This window comes from Drosophila kikkawai, chromosome 2L (assembly GCF_030179895.1).
Source record: "Drosophila kikkawai strain 14028-0561.14 chromosome 2L, DkikHiC1v2, whole genome shotgun sequence".
Taxonomy (NCBI): domain Eukaryota; kingdom Metazoa; phylum Arthropoda; class Insecta; order Diptera; family Drosophilidae; genus Drosophila; species Drosophila kikkawai.
The window spans coordinates 13760791-13780490 of record NC_091728.1 but is presented as its reverse complement, the minus strand read 5'-3'; the positions used below and the strand labels follow the sequence as shown (position 1 = coordinate 13780490).

The window sequence follows — 19700 nt, the reverse complement described above, 5'->3', positions numbered from 1 at the left end:
CACATGGCACTGGTCTTTAGTTTTACATATTCGCTGCTTATTATTACAATATCTTTTGGTTTCTATACGAATGTTAGCCACAAGCTGTCCAGATTCTTACTCTTATCGAAACTCTAGTCAAGGGACTAGGGCACTAAGCTATAGACTCCTTTGATTTGGGATTGTTAGCAGATGGTTTCTTTGCCTTAAGCTAGGGGTTTCGTTAGGTCTTAGCCTACTCTTAGGTTACTCCTCGGTTAGTTCTACTTTCTATTTACATTCTTCCAAGGTTTAGGCTTAAACTACAAATGCATCTTTGGTCCAAACTACTTTTTGGGGCTTATTATCTTAGACTAACTGCTACAGATACACAAAGTGTCCCAGACCCTTGGCCGGATTGTTGTTGACCGCCTCCGCTGTGAGCTTGGCGCTGGGATTCCCATTAAGATCCAGGGTCTCTGACTCTGCCACGGGCATCAGCCTGCCATAGAGACCTCCCCCGGAGGTGTACCGCGCATTCATGTGTATGTCCAGCAGCTTTTTGTCCTTGCCCAGCGAGGAGAACGAGTGCGAGGCTGTGCGGATCTCGCGGATGTTGTACACGGGGCTGTAGGCTCGGGCAGGCGGCGACACAGTGACCGTCGTTGTTGGAGCAGGAACAGGAGCAGGAGGAGAAGGAGTTGGATAAAAGTCGCGTCGCAGGGCACACTCAGTGGAGTTATCCGAAGATCCAGAGCTGCTGGCGCATTCGTCCTCATCCTCGGCATCTTCGCTTCCGCTGCTCCGACTGCTGCAGCTATGCAGATCCTCGGAGAGCGACAGATCCGACTCGAGGGAGAGCTCCAGCAGACTGGTGGCATCCTCCGCTGCTGCTGCTGCCGCCGCCTCTGCTGCAGCCTGGCCAATGGCCTCGTTCAGGTTGGCCAACAGCTGCCGCCGGCGGGCATAATTGGGCGTCCGCCTTACCAAAAAGTGACAGCCCTCGCCGCGCTTCATCCGCTCTGCCTGGGTGCGCAGTGGTAGGTCATCTGGATGCAGCTTGCGCTGGCACTCCTGTCCTGGACACACTTCATACAGCGAGAAGCTTTCGACAGGCTCTGGAGAGCTATAGCAGCCCAGGAGCAGCTGGAGCAGCTCATCGCTGGTGGTCTCCTCGCTGATCACCAGCGACTTGTACTGGGAGCTGGCCTGCAGGGCGGAGGTGTGGACGCGGATAAGGCCGCCGGGTTTAAGCTGGAGACAAAAGCGGGATTCGCCTTTGGGGTGACAGGCCTGCATAATGGCTGGTCTAGTGTCGTCGTCCAGCACGAGGATGGTCTTGACACCAGCCCGGCGCACGGCCACCTCCATGGAGAGGTAAAAAAGACGCGGATCCCGATGGCGCATCTTGAGGCTGTAAGAGGAGATATAAAGATTAGAATATATATATTTAAAGAATATATATTTTCAACGTACCGTCTTAGTAGCATATTAATAACCTCCTTGCTGGTGGTGTCCCACTGAATGCCCAAAGTCTTGTACTCAATGTCAATCTTTAGGCGGTTGGTGTACACTTTGATTGTGGTCTGTGGAGGGAATCATTGTCTTAGAAGAAGCTTCTCTTTGGTTTTCTTAAAGAGGAACTCACCTGTGGCAACTGCTCATTGAGACTGGAGTAGCTGGAGGCCCGCGAGGGTGTCCTTTGCAGATCTGTGGGTGGCTCTGGGCTGCCGCACATGGAGCTGGCGCAGGAGGAGGCATGACTGGAGGAGCGCAAGGACACCGAGTCAGAGCGATTGCGCAGCGGCGAGATTTGTACGTGCTTCAGCATCTGAAAAGTAGAGAAGATAAAATGAGGGTTAGTTTTAAAGCCGCTTTTTCTAAACCTAAACCAGAAGGAAATGCAGCAAGAATAGTTTAATAAATTAAAAAGGAAATAGCTCATAAACCTTTTGCTAATGCCACCTAATTTTATGCTTAGTATCCAAGTAAATATGTGGGCTCTCTCCCAGAAAAACCTCTATAGAAGGAAGGTACTTCCCCCTTACAACCCCCCTCTGAATGCACGCATTTCCCTGATGAATGCAGCCACTTTCAGGCTGGCAGCCAGCACTCATTGAGCCATGCAAATGGAGGGGAAGACATTGAGGAGAAGTGTCCTCAGCCGAAGCAGCTCTCCAGACGATGCGGAGGATGGGGTGATGTATTGAAATTAATAAAGGGCTCGCTGTGTCGCAGCCTCGCATCGCTGCGCTGCGTTCATGGCACTGACAATGGGCCATGAAAACGAAATGGGGCGTTCATCGGGGAAATCGCCGCCCCTGACGTTTGATTGAAAGCCAAGCCGTGTGCTCTTTCCTGATCCCTGGGTACGTGGAGATCCCCCAAGCAGAGTCTCATTCGAGGCGTGCCGCTTTGTGAGCCGTTTGCAGGCGGAAGTTGGTGGGAGGGCCCGGCTCAACATCCGGTTATGCAATTCCTGACAGTCTCCAAACTGTGTAACTGTGTAAATATATTTTTCTTGGTTCTTTGCAGCATTTAATTAAAATGTAAAAAATTTCTGAATAAGGGGCAACTATGATTGCTCGACTTTCACACGATTAATTAGAAACAGAGTCCAAGTAGCAGTTGGAGTAGCAGTCGCATTCGCATTCGCAGTTCAGTGAAGCAAGTGAACCATGGCGAACCAGCATAAAATTTCAACAAGCACTGGAGCAATGCAAACGATACGAGGAGCTAGCTCTCTGCGTCCAACGACAAGCACTGTGCCAGATTGTGTGTGGTGTAGGGGGGCTGGAATTCAGCGAATCCAGTGGCTTCAGGAGGGGGGTAAAAAGAGCGACTGGAGGCGGGTGGACCCGCTTGAGTGCTGACTTCTGCTGCTCCCGCAATTAGCGGCTAATGTTGCAGAGTTTCACGCGATGATGGCACTCGGGTAACTGCAAAATTGAACTCTCTAGGAGACTCGGAGACTTTATCCTATATAGCAGACACTTTAAGATTTTTAAGAATGTTATTATATATTTTATTTCAAGAAGTTCTTTTGGAATTAAGGAATTCGTAATCAGTAAAAATAATTTTTTTAAAATAATTTATTTAAAAAAATCGTTCTATTTTTACATCAACAAATTCTTATAATTTTCAAGTGAGTTTTCCATCAAAACTCTCTTCCAGTGCACCTTAAATATTCCCCTTCACCACTCTCTCCCTCATTATTACGACTCCCAAAATGTTTTTGAAAAACACTTTGACAGTTGCCCCGTGAAAGCCTGAACTAAAATCTGCCAGTAATAACTCGAAACTCAATTGATGAAATAAATTAGGGGACACTGACAGACGCTTCTCGGTGGCTTCAAATTGCAAATCAACCAAAATTAATTCCAAACTCAAAAGAAACGAAAAAAAAGAACAACAAGCTGAAATCGAATAAAGTGTAAGTAAGCCACTTGAGATGAGCAAATGTGACAGCAGAGGGCAAGGGACGCAAGGAAATCCAGAAAATATCGTTAACGTGAAATTGAATTAGAAATTCGCATAAAATTTTAGGACCCTACACATGGCTGGTCATAAAAATTGAAAGAAACTGGAAGAAGAGCTCTGGGCAAGGAGAGGCAAGAAAAATGCTAATAGGAATCCAGTTTGAGGTGATGCCAGGGCTCGGTGAGTGGAAATAAGTTAAAGATTTATGGTTGTCATGGGTGGCACTTACCCGGATTGGTCAAGAACAACTCGCATTGAACTCTAATTGAGTTGCTTAGCCCTAGTTTGGACCACTGATAATAATACTATGTCCTTGTGAACTTTTCCAATTATGCCCCAGAATCGAAGCGCCAAAGGTCACGGCTGCTCGCCCCTTAAAGTGCCACAGAAGTCGCATAAATTCCAGAAGGCAATACAGCATGGCCCCAGCCGAGGGACACCGAAGGAGGCGACGGAGCAGTAAGTAACTCTGCCAAACAGACAGACAGATAGACATTACACAACTTACACAACTGCTGGCTACAAACAAAAGAGGCAATAAAAACCAGCTGAAGACGGGGCAGACGAAAGATGTTCAGAACTTGCCAGGAATGTTTTAATTTTAAGTTTCCTCGCAAGGAAGTCGTAAAAGCAGCCGTCGAATAAGAGATGACAGCATCACTCACGCTGGGGATCAGGTTTGCCAAGACTATTTCTTAGGTAAGAGCTTGAAAATATATCTTAACTCAAGTTGAGCTTAAAATTTAAGTTGTAAATATTTTTGTTTTATTTAACAACCTTTTTCCCCTTGCCATCTCTTAGCTTAGCTTCAGGAGTAATACAAATTTTAGCCCTGACATGTCCTTGAACTTGTTGCTGACAAGCACCGGATTTCCCAGTTACCGATACATTCTCAAAACTTTTATCAGAGGCGGAGGTCCTGCCTGCGGGGTCCTTTATCATTTTCACACATTCAAGAGCCAAGCGGCCGAAAGGATTATTGATTGAATTTAACCGCCCAGCGGAAAGGAGCTAGAGAATACTTTCATGGCCAGCAGACTAGAAAAGGGACCAGCACAGTGAATATTTTTTTGTGACGGAACAAGAAAAGATACTTTAAGCTTGCCCCCAAACCAATTTTATCCTGGATCCCCGGCTTCTTTTTTTTTTCTTTCTCTTTTCTGATAAGATTTGACTGTCATGTTACGCTGGCTTTATTAATCAAAGACTGAAGCTGGAGCCGGAGTGACAACAACCTCAGAGCATTTGCCAAATGTGGCCATCGTCGAGGAAAAATTCTGCCAGGAGATGAAAAATCGCAGACAAAACACACAGACACACACGCACGGCAAAGGGGAAAATGCAACAGGGCAGAAGAATCATGAAGACACAAAAGCCAAATGTCTGCCAGATAATTTGTACCCCAACGAGACGAGCAAATGAGTAACATTCTGGCAAGGATGTGCTCCAACATCGATCAGGACAAACTGACAGATTGTAAACGGTTCAAGGGAAATATTTTCACTTGTTACAATAGAATGAAGTCTCTTTTTTAAAGTACATTAATGCAAATGAAATCGGTTAAAAAAGGTAATAAAATATTTACTTGTAAAAGTCAATATTGAAGCTCTGCCATAGTTCCGTATCATCAGTTATTTTATTAGCATTTTTAATATTCCTGCTGCCATATGGCACAACATTCATTTGCTGTTTGTCAATAAATTCAATAATCGCATTTAAGTTTTTACTTGAATGCAATTTATGAAATTGACTTGCAAAAGTCAATTAAGTTAACCGTTTTTATGGGGAATGGCCAGCTATGAGTCTCACTTTTGTTCTAGCTTCTCTTTATTTTTTGCCTCAATATTCAGCCATGCATTGCCAGAGATTTTTTCCGTCTGGAGAGGGTTTTCTTTTCGCCGTTTTTCCCATTTTTTTTTTCATTTACTTTGCGTATTCTTAGTTGAGTGATTTTTGATGTTTCGCTTTACGGTTAATTTATGCGCAAAGCTTGGCTGTATTCTTTACAGACTTTGGTTCTATTTATGAAATTTTCAGTGGCTATGGGTTAATAGGTTTATGGAAAGTCCGCTAAGTAAAACGGATTCAATAACTGACCAAAAATAAATGTGGTGAACAAAAAACAATGTTTATTAGCTTAAAAAGGTATTTTTAAACACATTTAAAATTCTTACAAAATAATAAGAATGCCTTATATAAATATATACAAATTTAGCTGTGAAATAAAATACGTTATGCTTTACCACATCCCAAAAAAATATATGAAAACAACAAGGACAAACAAAAACAGAAAGCAAACTATTTTCGAAATGTGTTGCCAGTGCCACACATAAAACAAAAAGCCTCAAAACAGCCTCAAAAAAACCTCAAAAAAGCTACTAAAAAAGTTAGTTGTAAAAAGTGCTTCGTCTGTCTGGCTAACATTTATAATTTTAGCTTAAGCGGGGTATTTATTTATTTATCTTTGGCGGCATTAAGCCTCCTTTCTGACCATTTTTTATTGCCTTGTGCTGTCTGCTTTTATGTAAGCCGCTTAGCCAGCGCCATTTTTTCAGGCAATTAAAAAGTGTTGCCTAGTAAAAAGGATGCCAAGGCTTGTTAAAGAAAGAAAGAAAAAAAAACACTAAATTAAGTTGTAGTTTAAATCAACTTTTGGGTAGACTATAGCCTCCCTTAGAGCTTTGTGAGTGGATTGTTTGGGGTTCTTTTGTTTTAGTTTTGAAATTAGAAAGCATTACCAACGCGCGGGGCTCCTCATTAAAATGTTGGCCAAGGCGTGCACCCAGCATGCAGGTGGCTAAGTACTGGATACTGGAAACTGGCTACTGGCACCAAGGCACACCAAGGCTATTCCCGGCCCCAGAAATAGAATCAAAAGGGCAAAAAGGTGAGCAGCTCGTGCATGAAGCGGAATCAAGAGAAGCGCGTGCAACAAAGCGCAGTTGTGGCTGCAAGGGATCGCAGCAAACGCTGCGAATTAAACATCTTCCTGGGGTTCTTTCAAAGTTGATGCTAACAAAGCACACTGGGATTAGGTTAGTATTTACCAAAATAATTTATTTTAAATTATAAAAAAAAAGGTAAGCTTTAAAAGGGATTTTAATTGTGATTTTAAGTGGCTGAATAAATATGAATTAACTCCCCTAATATACACATTCGATTTTTAAGAAAGTAAATAAAATATATAATAAAAAGTATTTAATATAAAAAACAACAAAATTTCTTTTTCCTATTGAATATGTGAAAATGCCACTGCTTCCGGGAATTCATTTTCTGCTGATTTTGCATTTTTACTCCCTTAATATACACATAAAAATTTTACTAACTAAATAATAAATATGTTCTATAATTCATGCTAATTTTTCCTAGTGAACAGCTTTTTCAGGATCCCATTAAATAAGCCAAAAAGAAGCAGCTGCTTGCTCCCTGCTGCCTGGTGTTTCAATTGTTTCATAATTTTCCGACTATTTCCCAGCTTGGGGCACATTTTTTGGCATATTTAAGCGGCGCCCCTTGTGAAGAATGCTGGGCATACCCCTCTAAATTTTTCCTCCACCCCTCTGAATTTTTCCCTCTCCCCCAACTAACCCGCGCAGTTATTATGCAAAACAAGAGCGAGCGGATTAACATGCCATCAGTGAGTTGCCCCTCTGGCTGCCCAGAGAGAAGAGTGGGGAATTATGTTTCGGAAATTATGTAAGCATAAAGTGGCAGATAAACAGCGGAGGGGGTGGAAGATGCACCAGGATGCACCAGAATGGATAGGACTGCATAGATGTTGTCACCATGTAAAAACTACACACACATGACACCCCAAACCACCCAGTGGGTAGGACGACAGCCTCTCACATGTCATGATGCACTGACAGCAGAAATAATTTCCAATTATTTAGAGCATACTTTTGGGCATCGAATTTTCCATTAACCCGCCACCGAGACCCATTTTCCAACCCCACCTTACAGCCCTCTACAGCACATGTCGCACCACGCGAGAGTGTTTAAAATTTGCGGTCAAATGCTGTTGGTTTTGATGCCTCCCGCGGGTATTTGCTGCGTTTTTGTCACCTAATCATTTGCATGCTTTGCGGCATTTCAAATGCAATTTATAGCCAGATCGATGAGGCATATGTTGGGTATATATATATGAACTTATGAGTTGTAAAAGTTTCCCTAGTAAAGCCTCAAAATGAATCCATTGTCTAGCTCCCTTTGTTTGCTGGGCAAACTTCGTTAGAGATGGCTTTGTAAATCGTTACAGAATAAAACCTAAATTGTATGCAACTTCATAACATTTTAGCTGGAAAATTTCCATCATTTTTGCAGGGCTCCGGCCACGCCTCCTTGCAGTATCCTTGGTGTTCTCATAAATTGCACATTTTAAAAGTGTCGTAAATTTTGCGTAGGTGTGAGCCAGAATCAACTATGAAATTGAATCGAATGCAGTGGAGCACACACCGAGAGAGAGAGAGGAAGAGACACTCGCAGGACACGTTTTCACACACACACACACAGACACTTGGCAGGATAAGGAGGCACGCGCAATTTGCCATTGCATACTTTGCAGCGAAAGTTTTCGGGCTCTGCCATAAATTCAGTTCGCATATGTGAATGCTGCGAGTGCCAGAAGATTTAGAGCTCTGCTAATAATTGCAAATAAATTCGCGAGAACAAGTTATGATATTTTTGAAATAATTAATAAACAAAATATAAGCGGAAAACTCTGCATATGGCAGGTTAATTTCAAACTAAAGATACTTTAATGCAGGCTTTAAATAAATTATAAATAATTTGTGTGCCATTAAGTGATTAAGAAATTTAATAATACACTCATTTTCAGCTTAATAACTCAACTAGAAGACAGCCAAAACTAGTTAGGTGTCACCGGAAACCATAGATAGATACGCACTTAGCCATCAAGAGTCGCGTATCTATGAGATACTCTTCGCTAACGAGTTCAGCTCGCGAGGCCTGGAGGCATGAAAGCGACCTATTAGAGTGCATCCTTGACAGCGGCGGCAAACAGGAAGTCGAATTGGAAGAAATCACTTCCCGCTCATTAAGAGGAGGCAGGGAGCAAGACTTTTCCAGCCACTTCCGTTGAACAAACGCCGGCAACCTGTTGTTGGGTGGAAACATGTTCCAGGCCAAGGAATTTGCCTGCTGCATAAATTCTTTCGATATGATTTATGGCTGCAGCGATGCTTTTTTGCATCGTTCCATGTCACAAACTGGTTCGAAATGCCTTTGCCATCCGGTGGCAGCCAAGAGAAGGAAAAAAAATACAGAAAAATACCAACGTTATGCTAAATTATGCTGGATATGTCTAAGCATTTAAATTGTTGTCTTGTGGTCTATATTTACTCGGTTTTCAGGGGGGAGGGAAGGGAGTGTCTGCTCATTCGATTATCCGTTTGCGTCACAGAGCAATCAGAGTCGGGATAATTGCTCTGCTGTGGGAGAAACATCTCTTTGAAGCAGAGAAGGAGAAGAAGATTGAGTCTTCCGTGCGTGATTTTGGCAATTCCTCAAATTGACGTGTTTCACTGCACGTGCCACCGATTTCGACTTGGGAGCTTCTAGAGGATGGTGCCACATGTCGCCACTTTTGTGGCAGTCACTCCCACACAAAAACCTGCCACTTTTTTAAAACACTGAAGAAAATCTGCAGAAAGACTAGGAAGAAGGTATTATTTCTAAGTACATACAGTAAGGAATTTCTAGAAAATTTTTTAATTTGATTAGGGGAAAAACAGCTATGATAAATTCATGAGTTAAGATGTAAATTTTCAGAAAAATATTTAAGTAAAAGTAAGTCATACATAACGATTTTAATTTCCTAAATATATTCCACACAATACATACTATAAAGTAATTACAAATATTTGAGCATTAAAACCCTTGAATTCTACAGAAAACCCCTTTTCTAAGCTGGGTGCCCCAAGCGAAATTCATTAATAAGTTTGCCTAGCCTCACCTAGCCACACGTTCGAACGAAAAAACAACGACAAAATGAAGGTTCTTGTTTTGGGTTTGGGGAAATTGAAGCCGACATTTGTTTTCCCTGGCTTCCTACACAGAGTTTTCTATTTTTTTTTTTTTTGGGGAGATTCGTCTGTGCGTGTGGAAAACAGGAAATGTAAACATTAATAGCGCCATGTGGGGAAACGGAAATTCAATTAGATGGCAATGAGAATATATTTAACTGTAAGTTGCTGCACCAGAGAATGCGGAAACCACTGCAGCATAGGCTCTCCCGAAAAAGTTAAATGGAAAATTTACCAAAATGAAGCTCTGGTTGCAAGTAACGTTCCATTTATCTAATTAAAATTCAAGGTATTTAATTTGGGCTCAAGAGAGGGAGAAAAGGAAAAAGAAAACTTTAGAGGACAAATATTTTAAATATCCCTGTCCGCTTTCTGGGTTCCCTTTTGTCTCTGGCCATTGGCATCGGGCTCTATTTGCTGTCAAATTATTTGCTCAGGAATTTAAGACTATTAAAAGAAGGACAACGCTTTCAGGCGCCGTCGCAGCCGCCGCCGCCGCATTACGCAAAATATATATAAGTGCTTCCTTTTTTTTCGAAAATACATACAGATTCTCGGAGGTTTGCATACTCTCGTATATTTTTTGGGCCTGGGCCCGCGAACAAAACCAACAAAGGCCCCTAACATACAAGGGAAAAAACCTCGACTCAAAGGTAAACAAAGGCCGCCAAAGGAGCCGAGGCAAACCCAAGTTAGGGCGGCGTAATCTGGGGCAGAAATGAAAAAGAAAAAACAACAAAAAAGGGAAGCGGGGACCAAGAGGAGGAGCCTTCGCCATCTCGGCTATTAATTTTTATTTGCCCTGTCATTTCAGGCATTCCGGACAGCCGGCCTGTTGCTAAGCTAAGCGCAGCTCGAATTACCTTATAAATAGTTTTCTCGGCTAGTAAAAGTCGCTAAAGATGGTCATAGAAGCTGTAATCTAGTAGCTGCCAGCTGTGCTTACCTGTAACGAAAAGGAAAATGAGGAAAATTCGTGAGTTGAGTAGGGATAAGATGGGGTAAATATAAAATATCTTTGCACAAATATTGATTATATGGTAGAAAGCTTTAAAATATACTATTTCTAATATCTCTGTGTATGAATTTCCTGTACAAATTCCAACCATTTCCCATCACATAAATCAATCTAGCCTAAGGGTTCGCCCCATGCAAAGTGCATCTTGCAACCTGCAACTGTTTCCTCGCCGAGTTTCCCATGGCCACGCGACAGCTGCCACTGGGTAAGCATTATGAAAAACCATATGAGAAAATCTGCCAAAAACAAAAAAGACTCTTCTGAGCAGCAGCAGCAGCAATAGCAACAGCAGCACAACAGCAGCAACAACATCTACAACAGCAGCAATCTGGCCACGCACATATGATTTCGCCACGCCGACTCGCATCCATGGGATACACTTGATACGGCGAATGGAAGCTGAGCTGGCAGCTGACTTGCAGTCCTTCCCTGGATAGTTGCTGAGCAGCGATAGCGCAGAGATAGTGCACTGTGGGAATTCGCCATGAGAAACCTCGCCTTCGAGTCCCAGCAGCTGCCGAGGTAGCAGGTAGCAGCAGCAGCATCGGTTCTTTGGGATGCGCGTCTGCACAACATGTGGAAAATGCGGCAGGGAAATGGGGAAAATGTCGATGCTGATGTTTTTCCTGGCACTCTGAAAATCCGGTTCAGGTCGGCCACTTTGATTTTGTGGAGCCATTTAAATAAATGCGACCCAAAAATGATTCTGCTTTTAGTTTCGTTGGATGCAAATGCCGTTTCCTCTTCCGGAGCTGGAACATTGATGCTCTTCTCCGAGTTCAGGGGTCAGCTGCTAACAAGATTCATTTAGGCGGCATTGTGTGACCTTTGTCTAAGAATAACGCCCACATTTAGGAAAGAAAAAACAAGAGGTGTGAAAAGAGGTGTGCTGGCTGCGGCTTCCAGTGTCTTATCTTTCCAGGTAAGGGCTCCGGCTTGTCAAGGGGAAGATTGATGCTTAGGCAGAGATAAGAACGTCGGGTCTAAGAGGTCTCTAAGGTAAGCCTGTACAGGGAGTGTTGCATAATCTTAGTGGGTTTTGTGACTACTAATAATGTCATGTAATAATGCCTTAAAATCATCAAAAATCCCTTTAGCAAGCTTGCCTTCCCTTTCCGCATTCCTATAACCTGTTTGCCTTTATGTTCAATCAAGATAAAGAACCATTATGTCTCCTTTAGGTTATCATCAGGTTCTTTATAGGTCTCAACTCACTTTTTATGAGTAGCATATAAATTTAGAATCATGTTTAGCCTTAAACCCATTATATCTAGATTCAACAGTCATTACAAAAATTCCCTCAACTCCTCGGACTCTTTTTTTAATGTGGAATTATTTCTACTGATTTCTTAAGATTTCCTTTTTTTGTGTAGACTTCCTCATAACTTTTTTTGCCTCACGGCCAATCAGTTTCCCATTTTCACGGCATCTCCTCATTTATCAATTAGTCACTCTCACACTTTTGATTCCTTCAGGGGCCTACTTCCTGCCTTACAACTTCCAAATTCAATAGTTTTTGTTCTCTCTTTTTTAGTGGCAAATTGAGGGGAATTTATGGAGCGTTCAGAAAATGTTTGGTAAGCGATATTTTGTCAACTCGACAATTTGTCGGCATGAGTGGACAGAATCCTTTGTGTTCCGAGTCTGTATCGCAGACATAACCCAGTCTATATGCCATATTCTGGGTCGTGCTGGACAGGAAGCCGATTGTGTTGGCCCAAAAATATGTGTAACTATTCTATTCAGCTGGCCATAAATTACACAAGAAAAAAAGAGAAGCCCTCAGGCTTCAATTTTTCTAGTATTTTAATGAGATCCGGCCTTGGCCTGTCTTCTATCATCTTTCTTGTGGCCAAAATTTCTTGGGAACTGCAAATTAAACTAAACTAGTTTTCGGTTTTCCAAAGTACTAATGGAATTGCCCGTGAAATGTGTTCAGAATCCAAGTTTTTGGCCCAAAATTAAGTTCAACTGTGGCCCGTTCGCTGCTAATGGCTTCCCTCCGAACTGTGCTTCTGTGCAAACGAAATTAACATTTTTGTCTGTACTACAGTGTTCCTGTCTCCGTTTTATTTTCTGCCGATTATCTCTGACTTCTGGGGTATGGTTGTTGGGCAGAGAAGGCTTTGTGCCCAGGCAACAAGTTGGCCAGCCTATTCGCTAGAAATGTGGCCAAGTTAGAGGTGGCATTACTAAAGGGAAATGTGAACCCTTAAAGGGGGTTTTTGGGTAGTTAAATAATTTTTATAAAATTATTTTATTATAATAAAGTGTTTTTTTAATAAAGAAACAATTTATAGAATATTATTTACTAATAATCAACTTGCTTTTGAAAGAATTCACAGGTAAAACTCTATTTTAAGTACACTTCTTTCGAGTACTTAACTCACTCTACCATCTCTAGTTAAAGTGACTAACTAAACCAGCTAGAACATGTACTTAGACTGTGGAAAGAGCTGCTGCGTAAACAACATCACCATCTCGCGGCGATTTGTCACGCTTTGACGTAGCCGCCGCCGCTTTGACGTAGCACGCGTCGCCTCGCATCGCCTCGCCTCGCTGCCACTGTCACCGCTTAGTCAGCGATGTACACAGATGCACTTTTGCTGCAACTTTACTAGTGGCGGTCTTTGACTCGTCGTCGGCGCTTTTCCAAGTGCTTTTCCGGGACAGGTGGCTGATCGGCCAGAAGGTGATTGTCCCCAGGCAGCCTCCACTGTGAGTCGTTGGGCCGGCAAAAAAAAAAAAAAGTTGTAACTCTGGTATTTAGTGCAAATATGCTCACCGTCCGGCCGATGATGCATTAACTGTTAATGCCTGCCCCTGACATCTTCCTGGCCATGTCGGAAGCTAACACACACACAAACACACACATAAATAAGCAGAAAAAAAATATATAAAAACAATGGCCGATTGAGAGGAAAAACCACAATGGAAAAACGGAGCGGCACGGCGCGGGGAAATCTCGATATGACACTCAATTAAACTCAATTGTTGTTCAATTAATTAATCAATTATGCATTTTCATATTGCACATTATATTTAATTTATATTCACTGTAGAACAGAATTATTTGGCACTCGTATGAATATTGCAAAGAAATAAAAATGGCAATGAAATGTTTTTACTCAGCTTGTTTTTGGGGAATGTCATTTTATTGAGTGTCTGTGATAAGCTGTCGAAATAAATAAAGTACATTTTCAGAGGCTTCCTGTCTTAAAATATATAAATTTTACAAAATAGAGTATTCAACAGTCATTAATTTCTGTAACACTTAATTTGCATTATTAAATCTCTCAGCTGCATATTGTTGAAATTAATTAAATGCCGCTTTAAAATTATGTATGCCTGCCTGTGATTAACAGCAAGAACCATAGCTCTATATTAAATATGTATTCCATTTCATTTTTTTAGTTGCGAAATAAAATAAAATACTCCCCGATGGCTTCATAAATCTGTTAAAATCCTGTCATATTTCATTGAGGCTTGCCGCCTCATAAATTTAAAATATATTAAAATAAAAGCAAAACTTAAAGCGGTTGAGTCTAAAAAAAAAAATCACATAAAGCTTTCAGCTTGGGGCGGAAATTATAAATTCAGAGCAAAAGTTCTCGATTTATTTCATTTCGCTTTTGGCAACTGCTTTACACAATTGCAAAAAGCAAACACAAATTTCGATGGAAGCGCGGACCAGGTATTGTTTTACAGTTTTTGTGGTTGTCAATAAATTATTGCAACATCGGTTTAACAGCAAAATGCTTTTCCCCCATTTATTTGTAGATAATTTCACGATTTTCCGCTCCATTCAAATTCTAGACAATAAGTTACGAAAATTTCCCAGCCTCGCATTTGTGTCTCTCCAAGGCAAGGCCGCTTATTGTCTTCGACGAGCAACAGCGCATTTAGCTGAAATTCTCTCCATACAAATTGCACATTTGTTTCGGATAAATCAGCTAAAAATACACTACAAATTGCTGTTGTCCCAGCTTGTTCCCTCTAATGCCTTTGCCAGTCACAACAGCCTCGAACTAATCATAAAATACTATATGCATCAAGGCCGTAAAAAAAACAATGTGCAACTCCCCCACTTGGTGTTAAAACTTTCAAAAAATTCCGGGAAGAAGTCTGCCTCGCCCTAATGAAGTTATGAGCTGCTCTGCTCTTCATTCGAGGGATGGTTTATATTTATTTTTGATGCCTCTCTGCAGGCATATTCCATAAATATGCTGAAAAGCCGGCGAAGACTTCCACTTAAGCAGCCACAATTAATATTTTCCATATCTCTTTTTCGTTCCCCTTTTGTTTACTCGAGTGGCGATTAAGATGTTTTAATATTAAGCAGAGAAAAAGAGAGGTCTTGGAGATATATATATACGTTTTATCTGGCAGAGAAAGCCACTGGCAGATGCAACATTCGAGGGCCTTGTGCCCATTGAGAGACCGATAAGCTCTAGGAATACGATTCTGTGTGGGCAACTGATTCATTTCTACTTCTACTGGGTCTGTTATTTATAGTACTTTATCTTCTATAGGAACTAAAACTGAAAAGAAGCAAGAAAAACTGAACTCGTTTGCCTAAAAGCCCAAAAGAAAACTGCTAACAGCGGCTTCCAGTCTTGGCCAAAATATGGGAACAACATAAAAACAATGGCCAAGCCGATTCCCACACGAATTTGCAAAACGCACAATTAACTCGCCTGGGAGAGAGGTCCCTCTACCTCTTGGGCTTCCTGCTGTGTATATGATGTGCCAAAGAAGACATCAAGTTGTCACTTGGCAGACGTATCCCCATAGCCAAGTATCCCAGTGTACGAGCCTTCAGCTGCAACAGCTTTTAAGTTGGTTAATTTGTCAAGAGCTGGTCGAGTGGGGGAAAAAGGGTAAAGGCAACGTCCAAAATGGTAGGAAAAAAATGCAATTCAGTGAAGAGAGTCCTTCAGTCGGGGCCTGGATGTCTGCGCCAAGTGTTTGCATTTAGCCGGCATGGCACTGACTGATGTACAGAAATTAATCACGCTCAAATAGAGCTCGAAACGATTTGCTTTTTTCGTCAGCTTCTGTTCTTTTTTTTTTTTGTTAATCCTTTTTCAGCTGTAATCCGGACAGTTTCCGGCCTTTTAGCATAAAAGTGCCCCCAACCAACAGGGTGTTACACGCATATCGATTACCTCCTCAAAAACCGGGAGTTCCCAGCGATTTAAAGCCCAGAAAGAGAGTGAGAGTTGCAGTTGCAGTTGCAGTTAATGAATCCCGACTTGTCCACTTGCAAAAAGGCAAAAAGTGAGTCAATCAACTTTTAGCCCCAACATTCCGCATTCCCACAGTACATCCCGTGTAGCAGCGAATTCCTGTCCCAGGATAGAAGCTACAAGCTGGGAACCAGCAACCACTTGCGGTTGCATTTTGCGGTCTGGACGAGCGTTCTCACATACACAAGTTCCAGAAAATAAAAGCAAACCAAGCTGTGGAGGAGCGGCGTGAGAGTTTTGTGATTTGGCCAGGTGGGTGGAATGGAGGCACGTGTTGCATACGGAGAACGATTTCCCCCACTCGATAAGCCCAGCTCTGTGAGATTATAGTTGGCTCTACGAAAGTTTACGAGCCTCTGGGCACAAAATGAAAGGTTAACAGCAGCGGACGACTGACCCTAATGGATCTTCCGATCTGAAGAGAAAAGTGAGAAAAGCGAATGGGTAGACCCCTTCACACTTTGACAAAAGAAAGTTCAAGATAAACCTTGATTAACCATAAAACAAGCCATAAGCTAAAGAGAGTCTTGAATTTAAATAAGCCAAGAAAAGACTAGGGTCTCTGGTAAGTATAACCCCCGATCAAGACTAGAATAACCTTGCAAAAATATTTACAAGGTGCCAAGGCAACTTCGTTTAGCATAGACGAATTTTCTCAGTAATCATCAGATATTCAAATCTCCCACAAAAATGACTAACACCTGTTTCGCTAGAAGCCCCCTCAATAGCGAATCACTTAACACAAATTCCTCAATATCTAATCATTCGCATTCACACTTTTAGTTACTTCGAGAGAGAGAGAAAACCGGTGGCCAGAAAGCCACATAATTGTTTTACGGCCACTCCATTTCACAGTTGCGGAACGCAAACAAACAGTTAACAGACTTTGTGTACTCTTGGCTTTTTTTGTTAATTAATTGTTAACAAAACGAAGTGTCAACAAAAAATATCCAGCCACTAGTAAAAGCGCCAACTTCCCATTTTTTGCTGACACTGGGCCATAATTTATAATAATAACAACGAAGCCTTTTATTATTACTGTGCCTCTGTACTTGTGTGTATCGAATACACCTTTTAAAGTCGCTGACTAAGTATGATTTTCGCTGTAATTTAGCCAAGTTAGCACGAAACGCTAAACGAGGTTGCCATACATAACCGAGACGACGATGAAGAAAAAACCCCAATTCAAGCCTGTATTTCAATTCAATTGAATTTCGGTATATACTTTTGAATTTTTAGCTCTAACAAAATGTGTTGCCAACGCCTCATTGAATTGCAAATCATTTGAAATTTGCTTATGACACGAGTTGGGGGAGACACTGACATGTAAGCTAAAAGTCCGGGTGGCACAATTTTATGGCAATTTCTGTACAATTCTTTGTCAATTGTCAATAGCCTTTTGGCAGAGTGTGTGCGCGGGTGTGTCTTTTGATTCGATGGAGAGACAATAGACTGTAGTGAGCATAACTGTATATGGAAGCCAGACGACTGACTTCCTCAAGCCATAAACCGGTGCATATATTACCCCAAAAGATTTATACAAAAGCATTTCGGATGGAGCTTTTAAAATCGAATGATCATTGACAGTTTTTAGCAGAAAAACCTACTCCACACCCTGAGATTATATCTTGGATATCTCAATTTGCTTGTTAAGTACGAATTGAGTTGTAAGAATTCTTGACTAGATCTCTGGCTAAAGATAAATGACCCCTTGGGCCAGACCACACTCGACTTTCAGCCTTCATTAATCAATGGATCGCATTGAGCTACTTCCCTTTTAAAACGCCTCCAAGCAAGTACGTGGGTGCAATACATGAGAGTTAAATCAAGCAAATATCCTTTCACTGCGCACGTATCTATCCAGGATCCAGTCCAAATATCCGTAAAACCTGGCTTGGGTTGTCCTACCTGAGAACAGGCGCTAAACCTTAGGAAACCGCACTTGACAGTAGCACACGAGCAGGTAGGCCCAAAATCGGAACTCTCACGTAGCTTGTCCAGGATGGGATCGAAGGGGACCCCTGCTAGGGTGCATTGTTCGCGTGCATTTCCTGATTTTTAATTAGCCAAATAGAAGCGAACAAAAGACAACAAGTTGTACAAACGCTTATCCCGGGGACGAGGAGACGTGCTTGGCATTTGGCATTTACCCAAGACAAAATACTCTCACACTCCGGGAGGACAGGAAATTAATTCAATATCAATATCATAGTGAGTACGACGAACTCTGGAGGAAAAACATGGCCAGAAAGTGAAGTGAAAAGCCACCACAGGTTTGGAAATTTTATAATCGCACCAAAACCGCCGCGAATTTTCCCCCAGTCAGCACACATGGTCTCTGTGAGAGCCTTGGCATCTTCGGACATGGACTTGACTTTGCCTCAGTCTGTTGAAAAATAATAACTTTGTGTTGTTGCTTTTCCAATGAAAATTGTACGCAGAATTTGCGTTTATTAGCTGTGAAGCTCAAGGGAAATGAGAACTACAGAAGCTTCAAGCGAAACGAAATGATATATATGGTATTATAAGGGATTAAAAGCATTTCAAGGTATTTTCCTATGCATCTCAGATCTCAAATCTCAGCTCAGATTATGTGAACTCGTTACCATTTGTTAAAAATACAAAAGAGACAGCTTTTTCTCATAACAAACCTTTAAGATATCAATCCCAACCAATCCAACTTTGATTCATTTATAATCGTTTAGCCCAACGACTTCCACTAATTAGGGGAGACGTCGACTGGAAAATTTACATAAAATGTTTATGCATTTTTGTAAATAGTTGGGAAGGTCTTTTGTCCAAACTATGTGTGTGGCCCCCTTGAGGGTAGCCCAATGGTATTTGCATAAAAATGCTTACTAAATTACTCAGTTGCAAATTTACTTTGTGTGAGCCAAAGAACCGGACAATGACGTACAGAAAGTCCGTGTATTTGCATTATAATCGCCTAGATGATCTCGGGGAAGCGGAAATGAGTTGCCAACAACTCAGTTACCGTTGCTACCTAAAGGTCTTGAGGTTCAATCAACTCTTGGTCTGGCAAAAAATCTCCCAAGATCTTGTCGCGCAATTCGATAATTGGTCTTAAAACTAGACTGGAGTGAAAATTCTAGACTTTCGCCAAAAACGAAAAGAAAACCAATCGAACCAGACTATATCTCGTTTGCCCCATCAAAACTTTCTAGAGGAAGAGAGTAAATTATTGAGCCGCCTTCGAAAACTGGGTTAGATTCGTTTAGATCGCGGAGAACGTTTAATCTGGAGGCTTACCTTTAAGCTGATGAGGTGCTTTTTTATATATATCCAAATGCGTTATGTGTGTAATCCCAAGACTCTACTCCAGACCGACTTTGATGGATGGCGGAAAAAGAGCTCTCCAGCGAAGACAAGACAAGGTCGCACTATTTTATATTTTTTTCTGTGTTTTCTGTTTTGTTTTTCTTTCGTCTGTTTTATGGCTTTAACTTTTATCGAGCACTCCACTGTACTTTGCATATGAGCCGCATTTCTACGCGTATTTCCACATCCAAAAGGTGCGTACTCGAGGGGGCACAGCGGATGCACACGCACAGGAAACAGGTGCAGTGATTTCCACTGGGCAATGCACTTGTGTTTTCGTTCGATTCTAATTCTGTTCACTGTTATTTTCGGGGCTTGCAAAATATAGTAATTTCGGATTCGGTTGCACTTTTGGTTTCGTTTCAGCTTTGACAGTCCCCCGTTAGTCGGTTCACGAAAGATAATGCAAAATAATATGGATATATAGCGCAGCAGCGACTGCTCTCGGCGATGTTTACGGTCACAATGAAGCCGCTGAGCTAGCGTCTGCGAGGTCTAACCTGCCGGAGAAGTCGGAGAGTCTCAGTCGCTGAGAGAACTGGAAGCGAGAGAAAGACCTGCGAGGGTTAGTTGCTAGCAAGCAGCGTGTCAGCGAGCGACGGATCGAGCTAA

The 19700-nt window shown here is 41.9% G+C and overlaps 1 protein-coding gene and 1 long non-coding RNA gene across 3 annotated transcripts; one reads left to right on the top strand and one right to left on the bottom strand.

Moving 5' to 3' along the window:
* Positions 1-15: 15 nt before the first annotated feature.
* Positions 16-19565, bottom strand: rau (RA domain-containing protein rau). Of its 2 annotated transcripts, none has more exons than XM_017166633.3 (4): positions 19020-19565; positions 1607-1789; positions 1435-1544; positions 16-1372 (listed from the first exon to the last, which is right to left on the bottom strand). In XM_017166633.3, exons 2-4 carry the CDS (start codon positions 1787-1789, stop codon positions 340-342), a joined length of 1326 nt encoding a protein of 441 aa, XP_017022122.1. In that variant the 5' UTR covers positions 19020-19565; the 3' UTR covers positions 16-339. The 2 variants fall into 2 exon arrangements, with proteins under 2 accessions (XP_017022122.1, XP_017022131.1); XM_017166642.3 differs by lacking the exon at positions 19020-19565 and adding an exon at positions 1908-2492.
* Positions 3235-5036, top strand: LOC138927947 (uncharacterized). The gene is made up of 4 exons (XR_011444395.1): positions 3235-3391; positions 3505-3618; positions 3779-4137; positions 4240-5036. It is a non-coding gene; the product is annotated as an uncharacterized lncRNA (long non-coding RNA).
* Positions 19566-19700: the final 135 nt, after the last annotated feature.

Bases quoted from the DNA above. Each gene is read 5' to 3' on its own strand.
- rau (XM_017166633.3), bottom strand. From the start codon at position 1,789: ATGCTGAAGCACGTACAAATCTCGCCGCTGCGCAATCGCTCTGACTCG. The intron at 1,545-1,606 runs GTGAGTTCCTCT...TTCCCTCCACAG, and splicing joins TCAATGAGCAGTTGCCACAG to ACCACAATCAAAGTGTACAC. The intron at 1,373-1,434 runs GTACGTTGAAAA...CTCCTCTTACAG, and splicing joins ATTAATATGCTACTAAGACG to CCTCAAGATGCGCCATCGGG.